The 18,435-nt window shown below is 40.9% G+C and overlaps 1 protein-coding gene across 2 annotated transcripts; it reads left to right on the top strand.

Moving 5' to 3' along the window:
- The first annotated feature begins 1,793 nt into the window (after positions 1 to 1,793).
- On the top strand, positions 1,794 to 12,479 carry RBMX (RNA binding motif protein X-linked). Of its 2 annotated transcripts, none has more exons than XM_082062284.1 (9): positions 1,794 to 1,926; positions 3,329 to 3,455; positions 3,656 to 3,762; positions 9,077 to 9,248; positions 10,350 to 10,466; positions 10,836 to 10,950; positions 11,071 to 11,196; positions 11,288 to 11,376; positions 11,871 to 12,479. In XM_082062284.1, the coding sequence occupies exons 2-9, from the start codon at positions 3,347 to 3,349 to the stop codon at positions 12,176 to 12,178; spliced, it is 1,143 nt and encodes a 380-aa protein (XP_081918410.1). In that variant the 5' UTR covers positions 1,794 to 1,926; positions 3,329 to 3,346; the 3' UTR covers positions 12,179 to 12,479. The 2 variants fall into 2 exon arrangements, with proteins under 2 accessions (XP_081918410.1, XP_081918409.1); XM_082062283.1 differs by having other exon boundaries at positions 1,795 to 1,926; positions 11,273 to 11,376.
- Positions 12,480 to 18,435: the final 5,956 nt, after the last annotated feature.

Raw genomic sequence — 18,435 nt, 5'->3', positions numbered from 1 at the left:
TTAAATAACAGTATCTGAGCAGAGGCTGAAAAACTGAACATGAAAGTACAGTCTGATGTTCTCTTATCAGGATGCGACAGTTATGCAGCTCTATACCTGTAACGGTACTGAGCGGTACCAAGATAGAGCCTATAGGCTCTGAGGTACCTCTCAGAAATAAAACTCTGTAAAATACCACAGGGGAGAGCAGAAGTCGCAGAGGAGTTGAGCAATGTCCACCCCATACATTAAGAAAGCAGATAAGGTGACATGCTGGTAGAGAACGTTGTCTCCTGTGACTCTTAAAGACAACACAGCTGAGGAAACTACACCACCATTTCTGATTGCTTCAACCCCACCCGTCCCCTCCTCCTCCTCCATGACACCAGCACAGGTAATGGGAGGGCAGTAGATCCAGATGGGAAAGGTGGCTTTTTTCCTTTTAGCTCCCAGCAGGTTCATTGTGGAGCCCTGCCAGCCCCAGGGACTTTCTCAATGAGGACATGTTATGCTATCTGAAAGGAAAGGGATCTTGGTATGTACGAGCCGGAGCCTGAATACGTGCAAGGCACCATTGCCAACCATACAGGATGGATACTCTTAGAAAAGCCTTGGGAAAAGCCACCCAGTGAGCTGCCACCGCAGATGCAGGAACATGGGGTGGCTCTGGAGAGCGGCTCCTCTGACCTGAGACATCTCTCAGCACTGCAAGTCCCCAGGAACACACAGAACCAGCTGCTGGCATCTTGTTAACTCTGTCCTGGGATCAGAGGCTTCACTTGAGGTTTTAAATTCTCCACTTAATCCCAGTGGGACTTCAGCATGGGCACCACATGTAATAAATAATTTACCTGTGATACATCTTGGCAGTGTGCGCAAGGATGAGCCAGGAGTTATAGGAAATCCTAAAATGATCAAGGAACCCGGAATGCCTTAACTTTTGCATCGTGTAGAAATCAAGCCTAAGGGTCGTTCTTCAAGGAGTAGGAATGGGTGACAGTTACAGGTCCTGGCTACCAGTTTTCAGGACCCACATTCACTGTGCCTCTGGAATTCTTATAAAAGGACAACAAATAGAGACAGACAGACCTGAAAAAACCCTTTTTAAAAAACACACAGAATACATAATAAGGCAACTTATCTTTTACCAGTTTTAAGAAGGTAATAAAAATCCATTTTTGGGTTAAAAGACTGAGCAGTAATTAGCTTAAGAGACTCTAAGAAAACTGGCCTTGATGATTAATACCAGTTCATATAATCTACAAATTCAAATTATGGAAAATTAGGTTTATATGTATAGGCTCCCTCCTAATTTTTCAGCTATGAGGTTTAGTCAGCAAAATACCTCAATTGAACCTCAGATATAATTTTAAAAATTAGTTACTTGAACCAGTGCAAAACTTTGTGTTATCAACATTATTTCGTTTCAAACTACACTTATTTCAGTTTAAGTATCTGAGGAAGTATTGATTTGCCCATATATTAAGTCAAAACGCTTTGAGACTGGTTTAGCTGAACAGGGCTAACCTCCCGCACAGACACATCCCAAAGTTAAACTGACCCTCCTGTCAGTGATTTTGCCTCTGAATTAGCGAAGCGATCGCTCCTTTGGGCATCCTGCTCAGAAGCGGGACGAGGCGCTGCCGCCCCTGTCGGCAGAAGGGCCGGCAGACAAAGAGGGACCGGCAGCTGCCCGTCTTTCCCAGCCGGGGGCCCCCAGCCGCGCTCATTTATCGCGACTCACGGCCCCCGCCCCGCTCCGCCGGCAGGACGGGCCGCCCCAGCTCCGCAACGCCCGGGGGCCCGTTCCCTCCCGCGCCGCCCCCCTGCCGGCCGCGCCGCCGCCTGCATCCGGGGTCCCGGCCGGCTGGTGACGTCAGCGGTATAAAGGCCTCCAGCGCCTTTGTTCACCCCTCATTGCGCAGTTGCAGGTCGGTCGGAGCGGAGGTGAGCGCTGCCGGGGAGTTCAGCAGGCCCGAGGGCTCTGGGGGACGCAGGCGGGGCTCTGTGGGGCGATTGCGGGCCGCGGCAGGTGGGGGCCGCGGCGAAAGGTCCGGTCCGTAGGTGAGGGAGCTGTGTGCTGCACGCTCGCCGCTGCGGGCCCCGGGTGAGGCGCGGCGGAGCCAGGCCTGCCGCCCCGGCCGCCTGGTCCTGCGTCGGGTGGTGCGAGCAGTGCGGCTATGGCGGGGTGAGGGGGGGTCCCAAACGCGTGAGGCGCGGTGGCCGCCATTTTAGGTGCGGGGATTCTGTTGGAGGTCCCGCCGCGCGGGTCTCCGCATCCCCGAAGAGGACGAAGGGAGGGCGGCGGCCACGCCGGGGAGAGAGTTTAAAACGGGATTGAGGTACGCGGTCGGGTTAGCGTCGCGGAGGTCGTTTGGCGCCGGGAGGGAGAAAAGCCCCTGCTAAAGGTGTCCGCCATTTTGTGGAGGTGCTTGGAGACCGCGGAGGGTCTGACGCCCCCCCCCCTCCGTTCCGGAACGCGCCTTGGCGGCGGGAATGGGGGTTGGGAGGCGGTCGCGCCACGGGCTCTTGGGCGGCCCGGCCCCGCCGGCCTCCCGCTTCCCTGGGGCGGCTTTGTCTCTGCGCACCGTGCGGGGCTGCGCCGGGCCCTCCGTGCACCCCGCTGCGGCTTTCCCGCCATTGCGCTGGAGACATGCGGGCAGTGTGCTTGGCCACAGGCGCCAGGCGTTTCGCCGGGCACCTTAAGGTTTTGCTTTGTCTTTGGCCTTATTTTATTCTTTTTTTCAGTCCCCCAATATCCCCTGCCTTAGCCGTGGCCTTGATGTGCACACCTGCAGTGATGCTCTGGTATCCGTTCAGGCTCACGTGTAGGCCAGAAGTTTGGCGTAGTGTCAATGTATTTTAAATACTTCTAAAAATTATCATAATTCAGAATATTGGCTCAAGCTGTCGTTAAATTAATGTTTTGGTACTGCTTTAACATATTAAATAAATTTACAGAAACTTCTATGGCAGGATTTAGAGGGAGGGAGTGCTAGGATTACCGTTGAAGGCAAAAAGATAGTAAACATGGACATTTTATCACATTCAGCAATACTACTTGATCTTAAGAGAGTTCTCATCAGTGCTTTGTTCTACTTCTTAGTTAATCTCTTTGAAGTAGACTATGTAATATGAAGAAGTAACTGAAGGTAATACTATTAGTTGCTTCAGTCTAAAAATATTATTTTCTTACCTGCTTTATACCTCACATCTCCTAATTGACATCTTGCTCAAGAAAATTTGCTTGTGCTTTTAAGTGAGGAAGTTACTTGTATTCCGTGAGGTGCTATGGAAGTCACAGTGGCAGTCTAATGTTTTGTTAATAACAACCTTTTGCTTTTAATAGGTCATTTGCAGAATCAAAATGGTTGAAGCAGATCGTCCTGGGAAACTCTTCATTGGGGGCCTGAACACAGAGACTAATGAAAAAGCCCTTGAGGCTGTATTCGGCAAATATGGACGCATTGTGGAAGGTAAAAAGAAAAACCTTGCTATTTAAAGACAGTAAAAAAATAAAATGCAACAACATAGCTATGATGACTTTTTTAGCATTGATCATCTGAAATGATGGTGCTTTCATGTCCTCTAAGAAGTTCTGAGCTTAAAAGGTTATATAAAGGTAAAGTGTTGCTGCCTGATTATAGGAAAAGCTTACACAGCTTTATCTCTGCAGTTCTTTTGATGAAAGATCGTGAAACCAACAAGTCCAGAGGATTTGCGTTTGTCACATTTGAGAGTCCAGCAGATGCACAAGATGCTGCCAGAGATATGAATGGAAAGGTAGGAATTAAGACCAATTACATGTCACCATTGTTACTGACCAGCAATACTTATCGTTGGGGTAAATTGCCTAGTAATAAAAGTTGGAAGGACAAAGAGTTAGAAGATCCTGGAGACAAGTCATAACTTTAAATTTGGCAAAACATCTTTGTTTCCACAAAGCTGGAGTTACTTTCTCCTGATTCTGGATTTGACAGTAAAAAGTGAAGTCTGGCTGTCAGTCAGTTACACTTTTGTTTTTTAATTGGTGATGGAGGGCTAGTAGTCAGCTCTTCATTCTTGCATGTCCGGTATTATGTTTTTGTTTTATTATATTTGAATGCTGTACTGTGTCAATTACACTTTAGGGAAGTGACTTAACTGAAAACAGTGCTTCCCTTAACATGGGTTTAATGTGACTTCCCTGCTGTGCTGGAGTGTTGATGGCATTGATACATTATCTGGTAATCAGTAGATACGTTTGTGAGTTCTATCATCAGTCTATTTAGCATGTATGAATTTGCTTGTTTGCACCATACAATGTAACTACGTGGCTTAAAGAAGTACGTATTTCATGCATATGTTTTGTCTTTAAAAAGAAAACATGAGAATTTGGAGCAAAAATTCTGAGACAGATCAGGATAGTTTGTGAAGAAACTCTAGGATCTTGTGATCTGTGTCTGTTGCAGCATGTGTTTGAAAAGCTAGATGCCAAGTTTGCAACTTAATGGTCAAGAGCTGCTTCAACAGAGGTGCTGTCTCATTAGGCAGTGAAAGTTGGCTTCTCATTTAACTTCCATTTCTGACTCTTGTTTTTTCATGCATAATCTGGACAGTTGTATTAAGGTCATGCACTGGCCTTTTTCTGTGCAGTGTCTCTGAGATACATTTCACACAGTTGTTAGTCTTGTTAGCGTAAGACATTGAAGTGAAAGAGAAATGTCAGTCGTTGCAGTCAGTAAGTGTAGCATAATGAATATTTGCACTTCAGGAATAAGAAAATGAGCTTGCTGTAGTGTTGACGGTGAACACAAATAGTAGAATTTCCTTGCTTTGTGTTACAGCAGGCTTTCTGCTGTGTACTTAGTGTCTGGCTGCTTTAGGACAACCTCATGACAATTAGCTTTGATTTCTTTGGAGCGTTGCTTGCTTTTTAAACAGGTTAGTCATTTCTGTCAAGGCAGAGAGTGATAAGTCAGATAATGTCCTTTCTGTACCACCCTAAACATCCTTAAAGATGCTCCTTTTATTGAATTTGTTTCTTCATTGTGTAGTTTGCTACAGTTTTGAAGACTTGTTTACTGCAGTTCTTGAACACTGATATCCTCTGAAGTAGTCATTACACTGAACCCTCCCATAAGGTAATGTCAAGCACCAACAACTACTTGTCAGACTGAAGGAGTTCAGACAGTAATCCTAAGTGTTTGTGGAGTGCAGCTTTAAAATGAAAATACCTCTGAAAATAATCTCCAGCTGTTCTAAATCTTGAAGGTTGTGGCATGTGTTTGGTCACGTTGGAAACATTAAGGAAAGTAATGCTTAGTAAAGTAGCTAAATGAGATTGAATGTTTGTGGCTGAGGTAATGTCTGCATGTTCTGGAATGCACCATCTCCATCATTGTCAAGAAATCTTGGAAACTACTGCCTTGTGGATCATCATTCTCATGGTTTCCGTCTTCAACTCTACAAATCTAAGAGTGCCTTCATCTGCAAATAGTAGATGAAAATAACATCCTCGCTTGGGATTTGTCTAGAAAGACTTTTTTAACGAACCTTTAGGTGCTGCTGTGTATGGTTCCAGTTCTGTACTGGTGTAGCATGGTTCAACCATGGATATGAAAGATGTGGAAGATGTTCATGAGGTAGTCTCTTATCGTCATCTTCAGAAAGCCTTCTGAACAATAAGTACTGCTTGTACCTCAAAGACCCTGCGTTCTAGATCTGAGGAGTGATGTCGAAGGCATGCTGTGGGAAGAGATCATTGTAATAAATGAGAACTTGGAGTTTTTTTGTCCATTTGGAAATGATGGATTGGAGTGTTCATGAGAATTTCAGGCACTTGAGAAGCAGCAGAAGCACTGTGCAGACAATAGTCCAGGCAGTCTGTAAGGAATTAGTTGACCTGTCTGGCCGTCGGAAGAGTTCTGCATCTCCAGTGTGTTTGCACATTACGTCATTCCAAAGGAATTCAAAGTTGCAGCCAGTCGAAGAGGCTGACTTGGATAGATCCTGTGAGAATAAATGTGGATTTGATTTTTTGCTATGCAAATATTCATGAAAAACGTATGTCCAATGTTCTGCTCCTTTCTGGGTGGGGGGAATGAAGGGAGTTAATTATATTTCATTGTAAAATGAGACAAGCATAGGCTAGACTAAGCATGCTTGTTGAAGATTAATTTCAGTCCTGCAGAAAGAGGTCAGGAGATAATGGTTTTGGAGTGGGGATGGAGATTTCTCATTAAAATTACTTTCTCTGCAAAATTGGATCAATGTTAGCATGTCTGAGCAGCACAGAAGACATGTTAGAAATACTTTATCATCCCAAATGATTAACCCTCTTCAAGAAGAACCATAATTCCGTGGTTGTCAAGTCTACATAATGTTATCATTAAATATATGTGCTTATCTGGATACAAGTGTGAGTACTCCAGGTCCGTAGCGGACATTTTATGCAGTATTCTGTGCTGTTCTCATGATCTCTTGATTTCAACTCCTGAAGAAAAAATGAATAACTAAAGAGAGAATACAGCCTTAGAGGAAACATCTGTGACAAGCCAGAGATCTTAATTCCAGTGTAGACCTGCCAAACCAGCTGGACTGTGTTAAGAGGCTGGAAGCAAATACTGAAAATCCAAACAGTCTAAACTGTACTCAGCACTGCAGAAGGTTCTTCTGCTAATGAACAGAAAACGGTCCCAGTTCTTTTGATGAAGAAGCAATGCAACATGTAGAAGAGCAGCTGAATAAGAAATCATCTTGAGTTCTTGAATATATTTGGTGAAAGGGAGCCTACTTGATGTCGCCTTCAAGGAACATGCAGAAATGGTGGTCACTGCAACATCAACAGAAAATGATCCATTGGAGAGGAGAGCCCTGCGTGATCTTAGGTTGCACTTTCATGTAGTTTCTGTAATAGTTTCTTTGGAATACTTGATTTCTGTCCCACTTCTAAAACTTCAAATTTCATTAATCTTTTCTGTTGGAACATGAAACAGTTCACTGGACAGTTCTCTAATTCTGTTTAAGGTTCCCTGGCTCACCTTACAAAGCTCATTCCACTTACAGGAGTTTGATTACCAATTTATTATTATCCTTAAATGACTCTTCATCTTAAATGGCTTTCCTGTATTTTAGCACCAAGGTGACTACTTTATGGTGCCTATATTATACTGAAAATGCTACTGTAACACTCTGAATCAAGGTTATAAACACCAACCTAGGTTTGTGTCGACAGCAGGTGTTTTGGGCTCATTGAAAAATATTCTGTATTCCGAGATGGCTTGTCTGAGTTTTATCTGTTCAGTGAGGTGAGACCTTTATTCCTTCACGTAAGAACCAACAAAATGAAGTTGTCCCTTCTGCTTCAAAACAGGACAAACCTTGACAAATACCTTCTCCTGGTTAGCAAAAACAAACAAAATGTTATTTGACCTAATGAAAGGTCTTTTTGGAACTTAGGCACAGCTTTTTAATGCTGCTTACATAAAGCAATTTCAAAAGAAACCTGTATTTTGCCTAAGTAAGATGCATAAGCACAAGGCAGAAGGAAACAGGAGGAGAAATTATAAGGAAAACTGTACCTTCTACATAAAAAAAGGAAGGACCTTGAACCTAGCATCCAGGTTTTCATAACTGATGCTAGCAGAAGGGGATGGTGGTTGGTTTCCAAGCTTGAAATAAGCTGTCAGGAATCTGCTGTGGAGTTGAGGACAGCAGTGGTTGTGGTGGCAAAGCTTAAGGCTTCAAGCCCCCCACTCTTCCCATTTTGAGAAGGATGACTGAAACAGGTGAATGATGATGGCAAAATTACATGATATGAACACAGAAGTTCCAGTGATTAGAGGTATTAATGCTCATTCCTGGAATGTTTCGGCTTGTCATGCCAAAAGGCTTTTTGAGGAGCCTTCCATAAGTAAAATCTTTTAAGTCAAAGCCAAGACCAGTATGATTTTACTATTATTTTATCTCACAGTGGATCAAGTTGGACCTAGATATGCATATAGGTTTTTCAAACAGTAGCTACAACTACATATGGTGGCAGAATACATGAGATACTAAAATGGCTTATTTCAGAGCTACATTTCATTGGAGAACAAAAAATATTCAGTACTTCGGTAAAAAACTATCAGCATTTCAGAGTAAGACATTACTAGCAGTCATGTTCTTGTTCATTTATCACAGCAAAGTGCAATAAACACTTCCTACATGTATACTTTATTAACTGTCATAGCAGAGTTAATATTTAACTGCTAAAAAAGGCAAATAAACTATGTTTGCCAGGGTAGGTGTGCTGTAACCTTACTTCAGTAGAGCTTGCAATCTTGGCTCTGCTATAATTACCAATGTGTGGTGTCCAAAAGATTGTACAGAAATTTGATCAATTAGATTGAGTTAACCAATATGTCTTAACCATCTGCTGATGTTGGAGGTATAGTAGTTGGCTGCAGAGTTACCACAGGTCTGTATTCCAGAAAAAGCTTCCACACCTCAAAACCACAAAGCGCCTCCACTCTGGAAAAGCAAGTGATAGTGTTAATTGTGACAGTCACCTTTTCGAAAACCCAGCTTGAAACAGTAGAAAAGAAGGGTGAATTATCATACTCAGTCTGCTTTGTAGATGCTCAAATTACTTAAATACTTCAGTGATCACCAGTTTATCAGAACATGAAGAAAATGTACTAAACGGCCTCCCCATTGCCAGAAACCCCAACTGAAGCTAAGATGTCTTCAGCTTAATCCTGTAACAACTGGTGCAGTCCTAGTTTGGTACAAAAGTCCGTGGCAATTGAAAGTAAATTGGAGATCATAAATCATGTTTCATTTACAGAATAAATGACATGGGGCTGCCGTAATCATTGGACACTTGTGTTTTCACTGAAAGTCATTTCTGATGCTGCTCTGTATTTTTTTTTCATCAATACCACAAGAATGAAGTACTATAGAAATTAGGCCCAACGTGCTGCTGAGTACATGGGGACTAATACTGAAGACTGAAATCAGTTCTAGAGTTGCTCTAACTTTATAAAAAGGAAGCCCCATAATAGTGAAGCAAGAGGGGCTTAATTTAAGAAATACAAACATGACTGAGCAGTAAGTAAAGCAGCTTCTTCTTTAGTCATTAGATGGGAAGGCAATTAAAGTGGAACAAGCAACCAAGCCATCCTTTGAAAGTGGTGGTAGGCGTGGGCCGCCACCCCCTCCACGAAGCAGGGGTCCTCCCAGGGGCCTTAGAGGTGGAAGAGGCGGAAGTGGCGCGAGAGGACCACCTTCAAGAGGGAGTCACTTGGGTATGTATTTACCTCTCATTATATACTTGGACAACATACAAGAAAATCCCATTGGAAGATGACAATAAATCCTACTGGAAAAAAAAAAGTCAAAACAGATGAATAGTGCACTCCTTGTTCGTTATTAAAATGATGAAATATGATCTCAGCAGTTTAGTCAAATTTTTGATTAGGCAAGTACACCTTAAGAAAAGGCTTTCAAATATGAAGATTCCCTTCTACAACTAACACTCCACTTGACTTTTGGTTATGAAAGAAAAACAAAACTCCTGCCCTGCACGTGAGAAAGGAAGCTTTCTGGTATTCAAGGTGAAAAAGCGATTCTCTTCCACCAGGGAAAGGGAACTGCCTTTCATTCTTACTGGCAAGAAGTCTAAACTTACTAAATCCTAGGACTGATCCTTCCAGATCATAATGGGAATTAAGGAAGCTAGGCCATGTTTGTTGTTAATAACTAGCAGTGCGATGAGTTGAAGCTTTCTGAAGTAGAAGGATAGTACATTACTTGATACTGGGTATCCTTTAACTTTAGATACAGCTGTTTATTCAGAGACTTCTCAGTATTGAAACAAACTGTCGCTTAAAAAGCAAGCAGCACCTGAGGTATAACAGTAAAAGCTGTAATGAGGAAAAACAACCCTGGAGGTAGTGAAAACTCCTGTCTTGAAGAGTCTATGTAGTAGGTTCTACAGACTCTTTAGTGCCTCTGTTCCCTCTCTATGTAGGATCTTCTCTTGTGCATCTTCCCAGGTGGCTCTTCTGAGGACAGTAACTTTTTGAGCATTTGAACTGTGATTGATTGCACATATCAGCTGTCTTTCTCCCTTGGCACACCCTGTGGCTTTTGGATAGTAAGTTCTAAAAGACAATTATTGACAGGAATTTAGGCTACGGAAGGGTTAGCTTGGTGTGCTCTCATTTCTGCCAGTAGCATCTATAGTAATGAGCAAAACACAAGAGAAGGTTTTGAGGTCTAATTTTAGAGATCTACTGTTGATGGCAGTGGTAATAATAGTGCCTAGGTTATTGTAGTTCAGACTTGAGGGGCATGCAGGTGAATATCACAGAAATAACAAATTGGTTTATGGCATATGCTTGTAGGGTCTTCTCGAGGGCCACTTCCCATGAAGAGAGGTCCACCTCCACGAAGTGGAGGTCCTCCACCTAAAAGGTCTGCACCTTCAGGACCAGTGCGTAGCAGTAGCATGGGAGGAAGAGGTAAGAACTTCCTGATTTATTTTGTTGTTTAGTCAGCTGTAGTACCTTAGTTTTTCTTGAGGAACTGTTTCCAGTCATTTGTTCTAACTTTAAAGCGGCTGTGGGATAGTATTTTGTTTTTCTAATCTATCGATTCATACCAATATGATTCCATAGCTGATTGGAACAAATTGGTGTGATGTGATGAGTATGTTCCTTCTAATGCTGCTTTAAAACTTTACAAGCAGAAATATGAAATACTACAAATTTAGGCTACAGGAAGATGTTTTAATTGCTATAAAGAGTCTGCTAACGTTTAACCGGCCTTGAGGAGTCTTCTGCGTGGCTAAATGCTGATTAATTTTTAAAATCTGGACTATTTCTCTTAAGCTCCTGTGTCACGTGGAAGAGACAGTTATGGCGGTCCCCCGCGCAGAGAACCAATGCCATCGCGAAGAGATGTCTACATGTCTCCAAGAGATGATGGCTACAGCACTAAAGATGGGTAAATTGTTTTACTAATTTAGTTTGGCCTTTTTTATTGTTGTTGTTCAAAGAAGGATTTTGATCCTTTACCTTTCAAGGTATGACATGCAGCTAACATCCCCATTCTTGTTCTTCGTAGTTATTCAAGCAGAGATTATCCTAGTTCCAGGGATACGCGGGACTATGCGCCGCCTCCACGAGACTACGCGTATCGTGATTATGGTCATTCTAGTTCACGTGACGAATACCCCTCTAGGGGATATAGGTACCTACTGTTTGATTTTTCTCCCTGTGATTTTAGTCTTGCTGTGGTCCCACTGATTTGTACTAAGTCTTAGTAGTCTTTCCTCCTATAGTGATCGTGATGGATACGGTGGTGGACGTGACAGAGACTACTCAGATCATCCAAGTGGAGGCTCTTACAGAGATTCATATGAGAGTTATGGTAAGAATCATGTAGTAATTTGTTAACAGGTTTCATAAAACCTGGGTTTTACTGGGTTGCTTGTGCTTTAGGGGGAAGTGGCACACTTTTTTTTTCCCCCTTACAGTGAAAGTGCAGGTGTTGGTTATCATTTGAGCATCTTTTAAAGTAAACTATAAGCTAAAGAAGCAAAGTCTACAGTTCAAAATTGCAACTATCTCTGGAAAATATGGCTGAGTTTCTTCTCTAAAATAACAACCTGTTCTGGAATACCCATTAAAGAGCCTGCCTGAATAAACACCGTCATCATTCCTTCAGAGGCTTTAAATCCACTCACTGCCTGATACGCAATCCCCACTTTAAATACCATTAACATGGCAGATAATATTAAGAACATCTCAATACATGCAAAAGAGTAGCAGTAAACATTTAATACAGCAGTTCTGTAAGTTCAGATTGAAATTGTTATATATAACTTGTGGTGTTGCCATATTACCTGACCGTTGACCCTGCAGGTAACTCACGTAGTGCTCCACCTGCACGAGGGCCCCCGCCATCTTATGGTGGAAGCAGTCGATATGATGATTACGGCAGCACACGAGATGGATATGGAAGCCGAGAAAGTTACTCAAGCAGCAGAAGTGATGTCTACTCAAGTGGCCGTGACCGTGTTGGAAGACAAGACAGGGGTCTTCCCCCATCCATGGAAAGGGGCTATCCACCTCCTCGTGATTCTTACAGTAGTTCGAGCCGCGGAGCACCCAGAGGTGGTGGCCGTGGTGGAAGCAGATCCGATAGAGGTGGAGGCAGAAGCAGATATTAAAAACACTCTTAAACTTTTGGACCAAGATACATTACTTCTCAAAACAACGAAAAGTGGAAGTTGTTTTATCTTTACTACCAGAGGACTACTAAAAGAAAAAGTTGTTTTTACCTTTTTCTATTGTTGCCTGTTAAGTTTTCCCCTCCATGACTTTCATGCTTTTGTGAGGAAAAGTTAAACCAATGTTTAATTTCATTTCAAAATTGTTAACATTTCTTTCAAAAAGCAGATGTTAAATGTATGAAACCTGAGCTGTGTACTAGTGTTGTAATTTTCAAAGTAAAGTTTCCCTGAAATGCCACACTTCCCATCTGATTTTCCTCATGAATGGAACAAGCAGTTCTTAAGATCTTCCACACAACATCCAACCATCTGACATGGAGATGGATTGTTCTACATGTTCAGCATCTCATTCTTAAAGTATTACTTGTGATTTGGAGGGTGGTGGGGATATTCCGCACAAAGGGCAGTTTTGCCTAGAATTTGAAGTCAGTGTTCCTGGTACAAAATGCCTTCAGATCCTTGTGTAAAGAAAAATACAGGATATCATTCACTTAACCTGAAAAACAAGTGGATAATACTATTTTCTGCCTTCCTACTGTTTCATGGGGAGTTTGAAAAGATCTCCCCTCCAAATCATGTACATGTAAGTCAGCTACAAAATACTGTAAAAAAAAAAAAAAATAAAAAAAAGTGACCAATTCCATCAAAGAAGCTGCAAAACGATGCTTACTCATACTGTTTCAAATTTTTGCAACTCTGTAGTGTTTCACTTTTAAAGGAACATCTTTGATTCCAAAGGAGAAAATAAGATAAGCAAAGAAGTCTTTCTCTCCAACTTCTCAAAGGCTTATGGCTTCATAAAAACAAGTGAATCTTTCAGCATTCCACAGCTGATTTAAAGCATCAAATGCCTCTGAAACAGCAAAGATGGTAAGCAAAGCAAACTAGTTTTTCAGTCTAAGTCAAAAATTGAATCAAGTTAGCTTCCTCTAGTACAGTAAGACAAGCTGCACATTATGGCAATGGAAGTGCTCTTTAGATAAAAAAAGGAAAAGAAATACTTCAATACATTAGAAGTTCTCCAAATTCAACATTTCTTCTTGAAAAAAGTATTTATGGCACCAATTCTGAAACTAAAGACATGATGCAGCTCACTGTAGACAGAATATTGCCAAGTAGGGTTGGGAGGGGGTATTTTGTGCCCAGTATCTTCCAGTGAAGGTGCTTAAAGAGGCTGCATATGCTGTATTAAAGAAAATTAAAGCCTCGTGAAACCAGGAATTGGTTTAGATTGACGAGTATCCACTCGGCTATTGGGATTTTGAAGCAAGCCATTGCAAACTTGTTTAGTTGGATGCCTGACTTTAGTTTTGACACTGCATTACAGGGATATCTAGTACCTGTGGCAGAACCTGTAGCAAGTTGTTATGACTCAGGTAAAGCCATGAAGTTCAAAAGATGCTCTTGAATATAGTAGATGCGAAGACCTCCAACTAAAAACAAAAAAGCACAAACCCAAAAGCTTTGTACTACTGTTTAGTCCTCAGTAAATTTTGTCGTTCAACTTATGGATTTAACATGGCAGTGCACCATTGAACAGAAGTGAGAATCCATAAGCCATGCAACCTGTCACTAAGCCATTCCAGTCCATTCCAAGCCAGTGAATCTTCCACTTGAGACATAGTAAACTTGCAAGAGAATAATCTGCAAACCCAAGCTTGTGACTGTTGAAATGGGGGGAAGCACTGTAGGTTGACTTATGCTGTAAAATACACTTTCCTCAATTTGTTTTATCTTTTCTTGATTGCAGGGGGATAACTTCTAGAAGATACTGCTGAAATAATGCTGGTTCATCTGTGCTGATGGCAGACCTGAGTGGTGCCTCTACCAATACATAAGGTAAACATGATATTACTGTAATAGCTGGAAGGAAGTTTTCTGGTGGTTCTGTGCTTATGGATTTGAAGGAACATTCTTGGTGGCTGAATTATATTTTCAGTTTCCTGTTTAAATTCTGGAGGCATAGGTTTCAGTAGGCTTTTTAAGCCTATGAAGTTAGGAATGACAGCGAGAGATCACTTATCTGCAGAAATTGGTCAAATTTGGGTATTGCTGAACATAACATAGGATTACAAATGTACCTTAAAGTGTGCTGCAGAGAGTACTTTGTCTAGGAGTCCTAGAATTATAGAATGGTTTGGGTTGAAAGGCATCTTAAAAGATCATTTAGTTCCAACTCCTGCCATGGGCAGGGACACCTTCCACCCGAGAAGGTTGTTCAAAGTCCCGTCTAGCCTGGCCTTGGACACTTCCAGAGATGGGGCATCCACAGCTTCTCTGGGCAGCCTGTTCCAGTGCCTCACCACCCTCATGAGGAAGAAGAACCTTCGTGAGACCAGACCATAAAAAAAGTGAATTGGAATAATAAACATTAGTACAGACATTTAATCGGTCTTGCTAAATGTGCAGAATGCGCAATCTAATTATTATATTGAATATAATCTTTAATAAGGAATTAATCTTGCAGAAGTCCTTAAGTCAAATTGCATAGGCATCTCCAGAATGGTTTAAAACTTTGTAGGTCAGCTGCATTTCATGATTTTGAAGCCTGCCCTATTGAACTTATTTTTCAAGTAGATGTAGGAGCAACTGTCTTCAGACTTTATGTGCAGGAGTGCTATTTTTTTCATAACTCAGCAGCAGAAGTGGTAGTGGCTGTCATGCCAATACGGCTTTTCAGAAAACTTTTCTGCTAAATAATTGTTACTAAAGAAAAAGAGCAAAATCTGTAAAATCTAGTATAGAGTGAAGGATAAGGACAAACTCCTCCCCAAGGAGAGTATTTATGTAAGAAGTGCGTGTACTTTTAATGTATTTTTTGAATTAGTTTTCAAAGTAAATGGAAGAACTATGTTTTGCTCTTAACTTCAAATACTGCTTTTGGAAACCGACTTTGAAATGGTAACAAGAAAAAGCTGTAGCTGGTACAGTGTTGCTCATCTGCCAGTCACGGATTTCAGTGGGGTTACATTTTGTGTGAAGGATGGGTTCTGTTGCATACTGCGTGACGTTTGTAATCTCAGCTGGTTTACAGTTTGTTCTCTTTCGAGTCACAGCAACATCAACTAAGTATCTGTGCAATGATTTTGTCAGAACATACCAGTAGTATTTTGTAAACACTCCTGATAAATTGATACTATTATTTTGATAAGAAAAAATAGGCTTTTATTTCAGACTATTGGATTATATGCCACATCAGATATAAAAACATCATGGCTATTTTCTGTTCTGAGGTGAAGCATATAGTTAAATAAAAGCTGCTACATGACCAACTTTGTATTTTTCTGTGACTTCATAAAATTTCAGCCAACAAAAAAAAAAGTGGTACTTTCCTTATCTTCACATTTTTCTTAAGCATAACTGTTAAAATATTTAAATCACAAGTCCGACTGGAAAGGACATCGTTTCAACTCTGGGTATCTTTTTAAAGGTTAAAAAGCCTAACATTTTTTCAGTCAAAAATCACTTTCCAGTCAAAAATCACTAATCTCAGTAGTACGGTACCAGGTGCATTAGGGAAATAAGTCTAAATGTAAGCTCGCTCTTGCTCCCCCACCAACCTGCAAAAAACTAGCAGGAATCAGTTTTTAAGTTTACAGTTTTAAGCTGATCCAGGTGGTGAATCCTCTAGTAAAGTGGTGGAATACTGTCTTTAATGTGCAGCATCCTAAGTGATCTTAAAAGGTTTGCTAGATCATCACATAGGTTGTATCAAAGTGTTACCAACTTTTTTATATTCATGTGCCATGTTAGCTTCAATTCTCTGTATTAGCTGGGATGCCAAAGGTTAATTAATTACTTGAAGCAAGTGAAAAAGTTTTTCTCTTTTGCAAAAATTGAGTGCTTTTTTTCTCGGTTTACTAGCTATGGTTTATCACTTGGTGGTAGTGGGCCATGTTGCAATTAAGAAAGATGAAAGCACACTTTCTCTGCCTGTTCTGCAGCTCATAAACATTTCCAAATTACTTAATGGGCATGGTGACAACGTTAGTTAGGGAGCAGTAAATAGAATTTAACTGATTCCATGGCAGGAAAGTTAGTACTAACTTTGTAAAAAATACGGATGTAGTTGTACTAATTCAGCAAGCTGTACACCTTCTCTGGATCACAACTTTTATATAATCTATAGCATACCATTATTTAGAGATTAGCACCACTGTGTATACCGGTTTATTACAGGACTCCTTAGTACCATCCTGAGATCGTCAAGAGCTACCAGGATTTTTTGGTAGACAAGAGCTTAAAACAGGATTTGCAAAGGAATTAGAGGCTTTACTTAGTGCTTGCTCTGCAGACAGCGTTGTACAAGAAGTGGACACTAATACAAGTAGTCCTCAAATAATTTTGGTTATTTTACTTAGCTATTGATATATTTTCATACTGTTGGGACAAATTGAATATAATCAAATGTATACATAGTGTGTACAAAAATCAGCTCGAAGATGATTTAGCTTTTTTGTCCATCTCTTGGTTTCTGAGAGTGTACTAACTTGAATTTCTTTTTTTTCAGTTCTGGTGACTAGAAGGCAGCAGTGAAGCAGTGGATATGCATTGCAAAATCAAAGGATAACAAAGTGGAGCTGTTAAAGCTTGGCTTTTGAGTGGGGTGTTAACCCAGTATTTGTTTTAGAGGCTTGTGTTATCATTCAGGAATTACCTTTGAAAGTAGCGCTACTAATCTCTTGGATATAGAAAGAACTCTCAGGTGGAAGTCAGTTGCTGTCTGCCACAGCTGATATCTTCCAAGAGTCAAGAGTAGCCCTTTTATAAGTCAGTATACATGCATCAGTAGATTCTGCAGCAGAAAAATACTCCAGGTTGCCCTTTACATGGGGTACTTTCTGAAAAAAAGAGGAAGTGATATAAAAGTAAGTTTTAATCCTCTAAAATACAGAGGACTAAATTGTTACAAATTCTTCTTCACCAAGAAAACATGAAAAGTTTTACTGTATTCTTGCATTAACAGCTTTATAATTGTCCAGGCCTTCTGGATGAGAGGAAATGCTGAGATACTGAGATGATACTAGTGATAAATCCCCAGAATAATCAGTGTTGTTGTATGTACTGGCTTCTTGGAAAACTCCAGACAGTGTTGCATCTCTTGGTTTTGATGCATTTTTATCTTACATAAATATTGATGCACCAATGTATGAGAGAGGAATCCTCAGGCACCAGTATTTAATACAGAAAATAAAACTTCAGACTGAATGAAATACCTGAACAGTCATGGCTGATAAAGTTTATATTGACTTCTTCCATGGTAGGCAAACTGATCTCATTTAAGCAACTCCTTTATGATGAGTGGCTAAAGAAGAAAAAGCTGCATACCTAATCTAGGGATTTAAAACTGCCTTTGGGGTTCGGGATAACAATACCACTTTAAACTTCAGTTACGGACTGCAGATTCTAGGAGTAAATCTGCCTGTATGTAGCACATGGGTCGAATTGCAGTATTGCGCAGGGCTAATAAACTTACTGTTGAACAAAAGCATTATGGGTGTTGGGTTTTCTTTAACTAAAATAAAATATCTGTTGCTCAGCAACACTTACAGGGTAGAAAAGATTGCTAGTGTTACATATTGATGGAGGTTTATTGTTACAGAGTGGTCTCGGTGTGTCTTTTGCAAGAAAGAATAATGTGCTGTAATATTAAGAGATTCCTTCAGCAGTAGCTTACAGCATGGGTGCTGCTCTTTAGGATAAAACAGATAGTCCTAACTAAAATCTAATGCCAACATGTGAGCTAACACATGGAAAAAATTACTGGCCTAAAATGCTAAATAATGAGAATTTACCAATGTAAATTAGCTCATGCGCTGACTCAGACTTTATTGTTGAAGTCACTAGTTAAAGGCATCAGTAGATTCTGCAGCAGAAAAATATTGCAGTGTTGTCCTTTGTAATGGCTGTTTTCCCTCTGCTGAAAAAAAAGTTACATAAAGGCGAGGAGAATCACTCCAGAATGTTTTCTGAACATCCTGGGTATTATTCTTAACTTGCTCATGTTACCATGCTGTTAGTGATGGTTGTGCCCTCAATCCTTTGATTATTTGGTATAGACCACCTGCCACCTCCCTTTAAATGATTTTAAGTATACAGTCATCACCGGTGTAAATCAAGCTGCAAATAAAGTAAGTGTATTTGTAATTGGGGGTGGAGTTTGACTCTGCAAGAGATGGTCGACAATTCATTTG

The sequence above is a fragment of the Streptopelia decaocto genome, assembly GCF_964273445.1.
Source record: "Streptopelia decaocto genome assembly, chromosome: 10".
NCBI classification, from domain to species: Eukaryota; Metazoa; Chordata; class Aves; order Columbiformes; family Columbidae; genus Streptopelia; species Streptopelia decaocto.
Note: the sequence above shows the minus strand (reverse complement) of the source record. Positions and strands in the feature narration are given on the sequence as shown.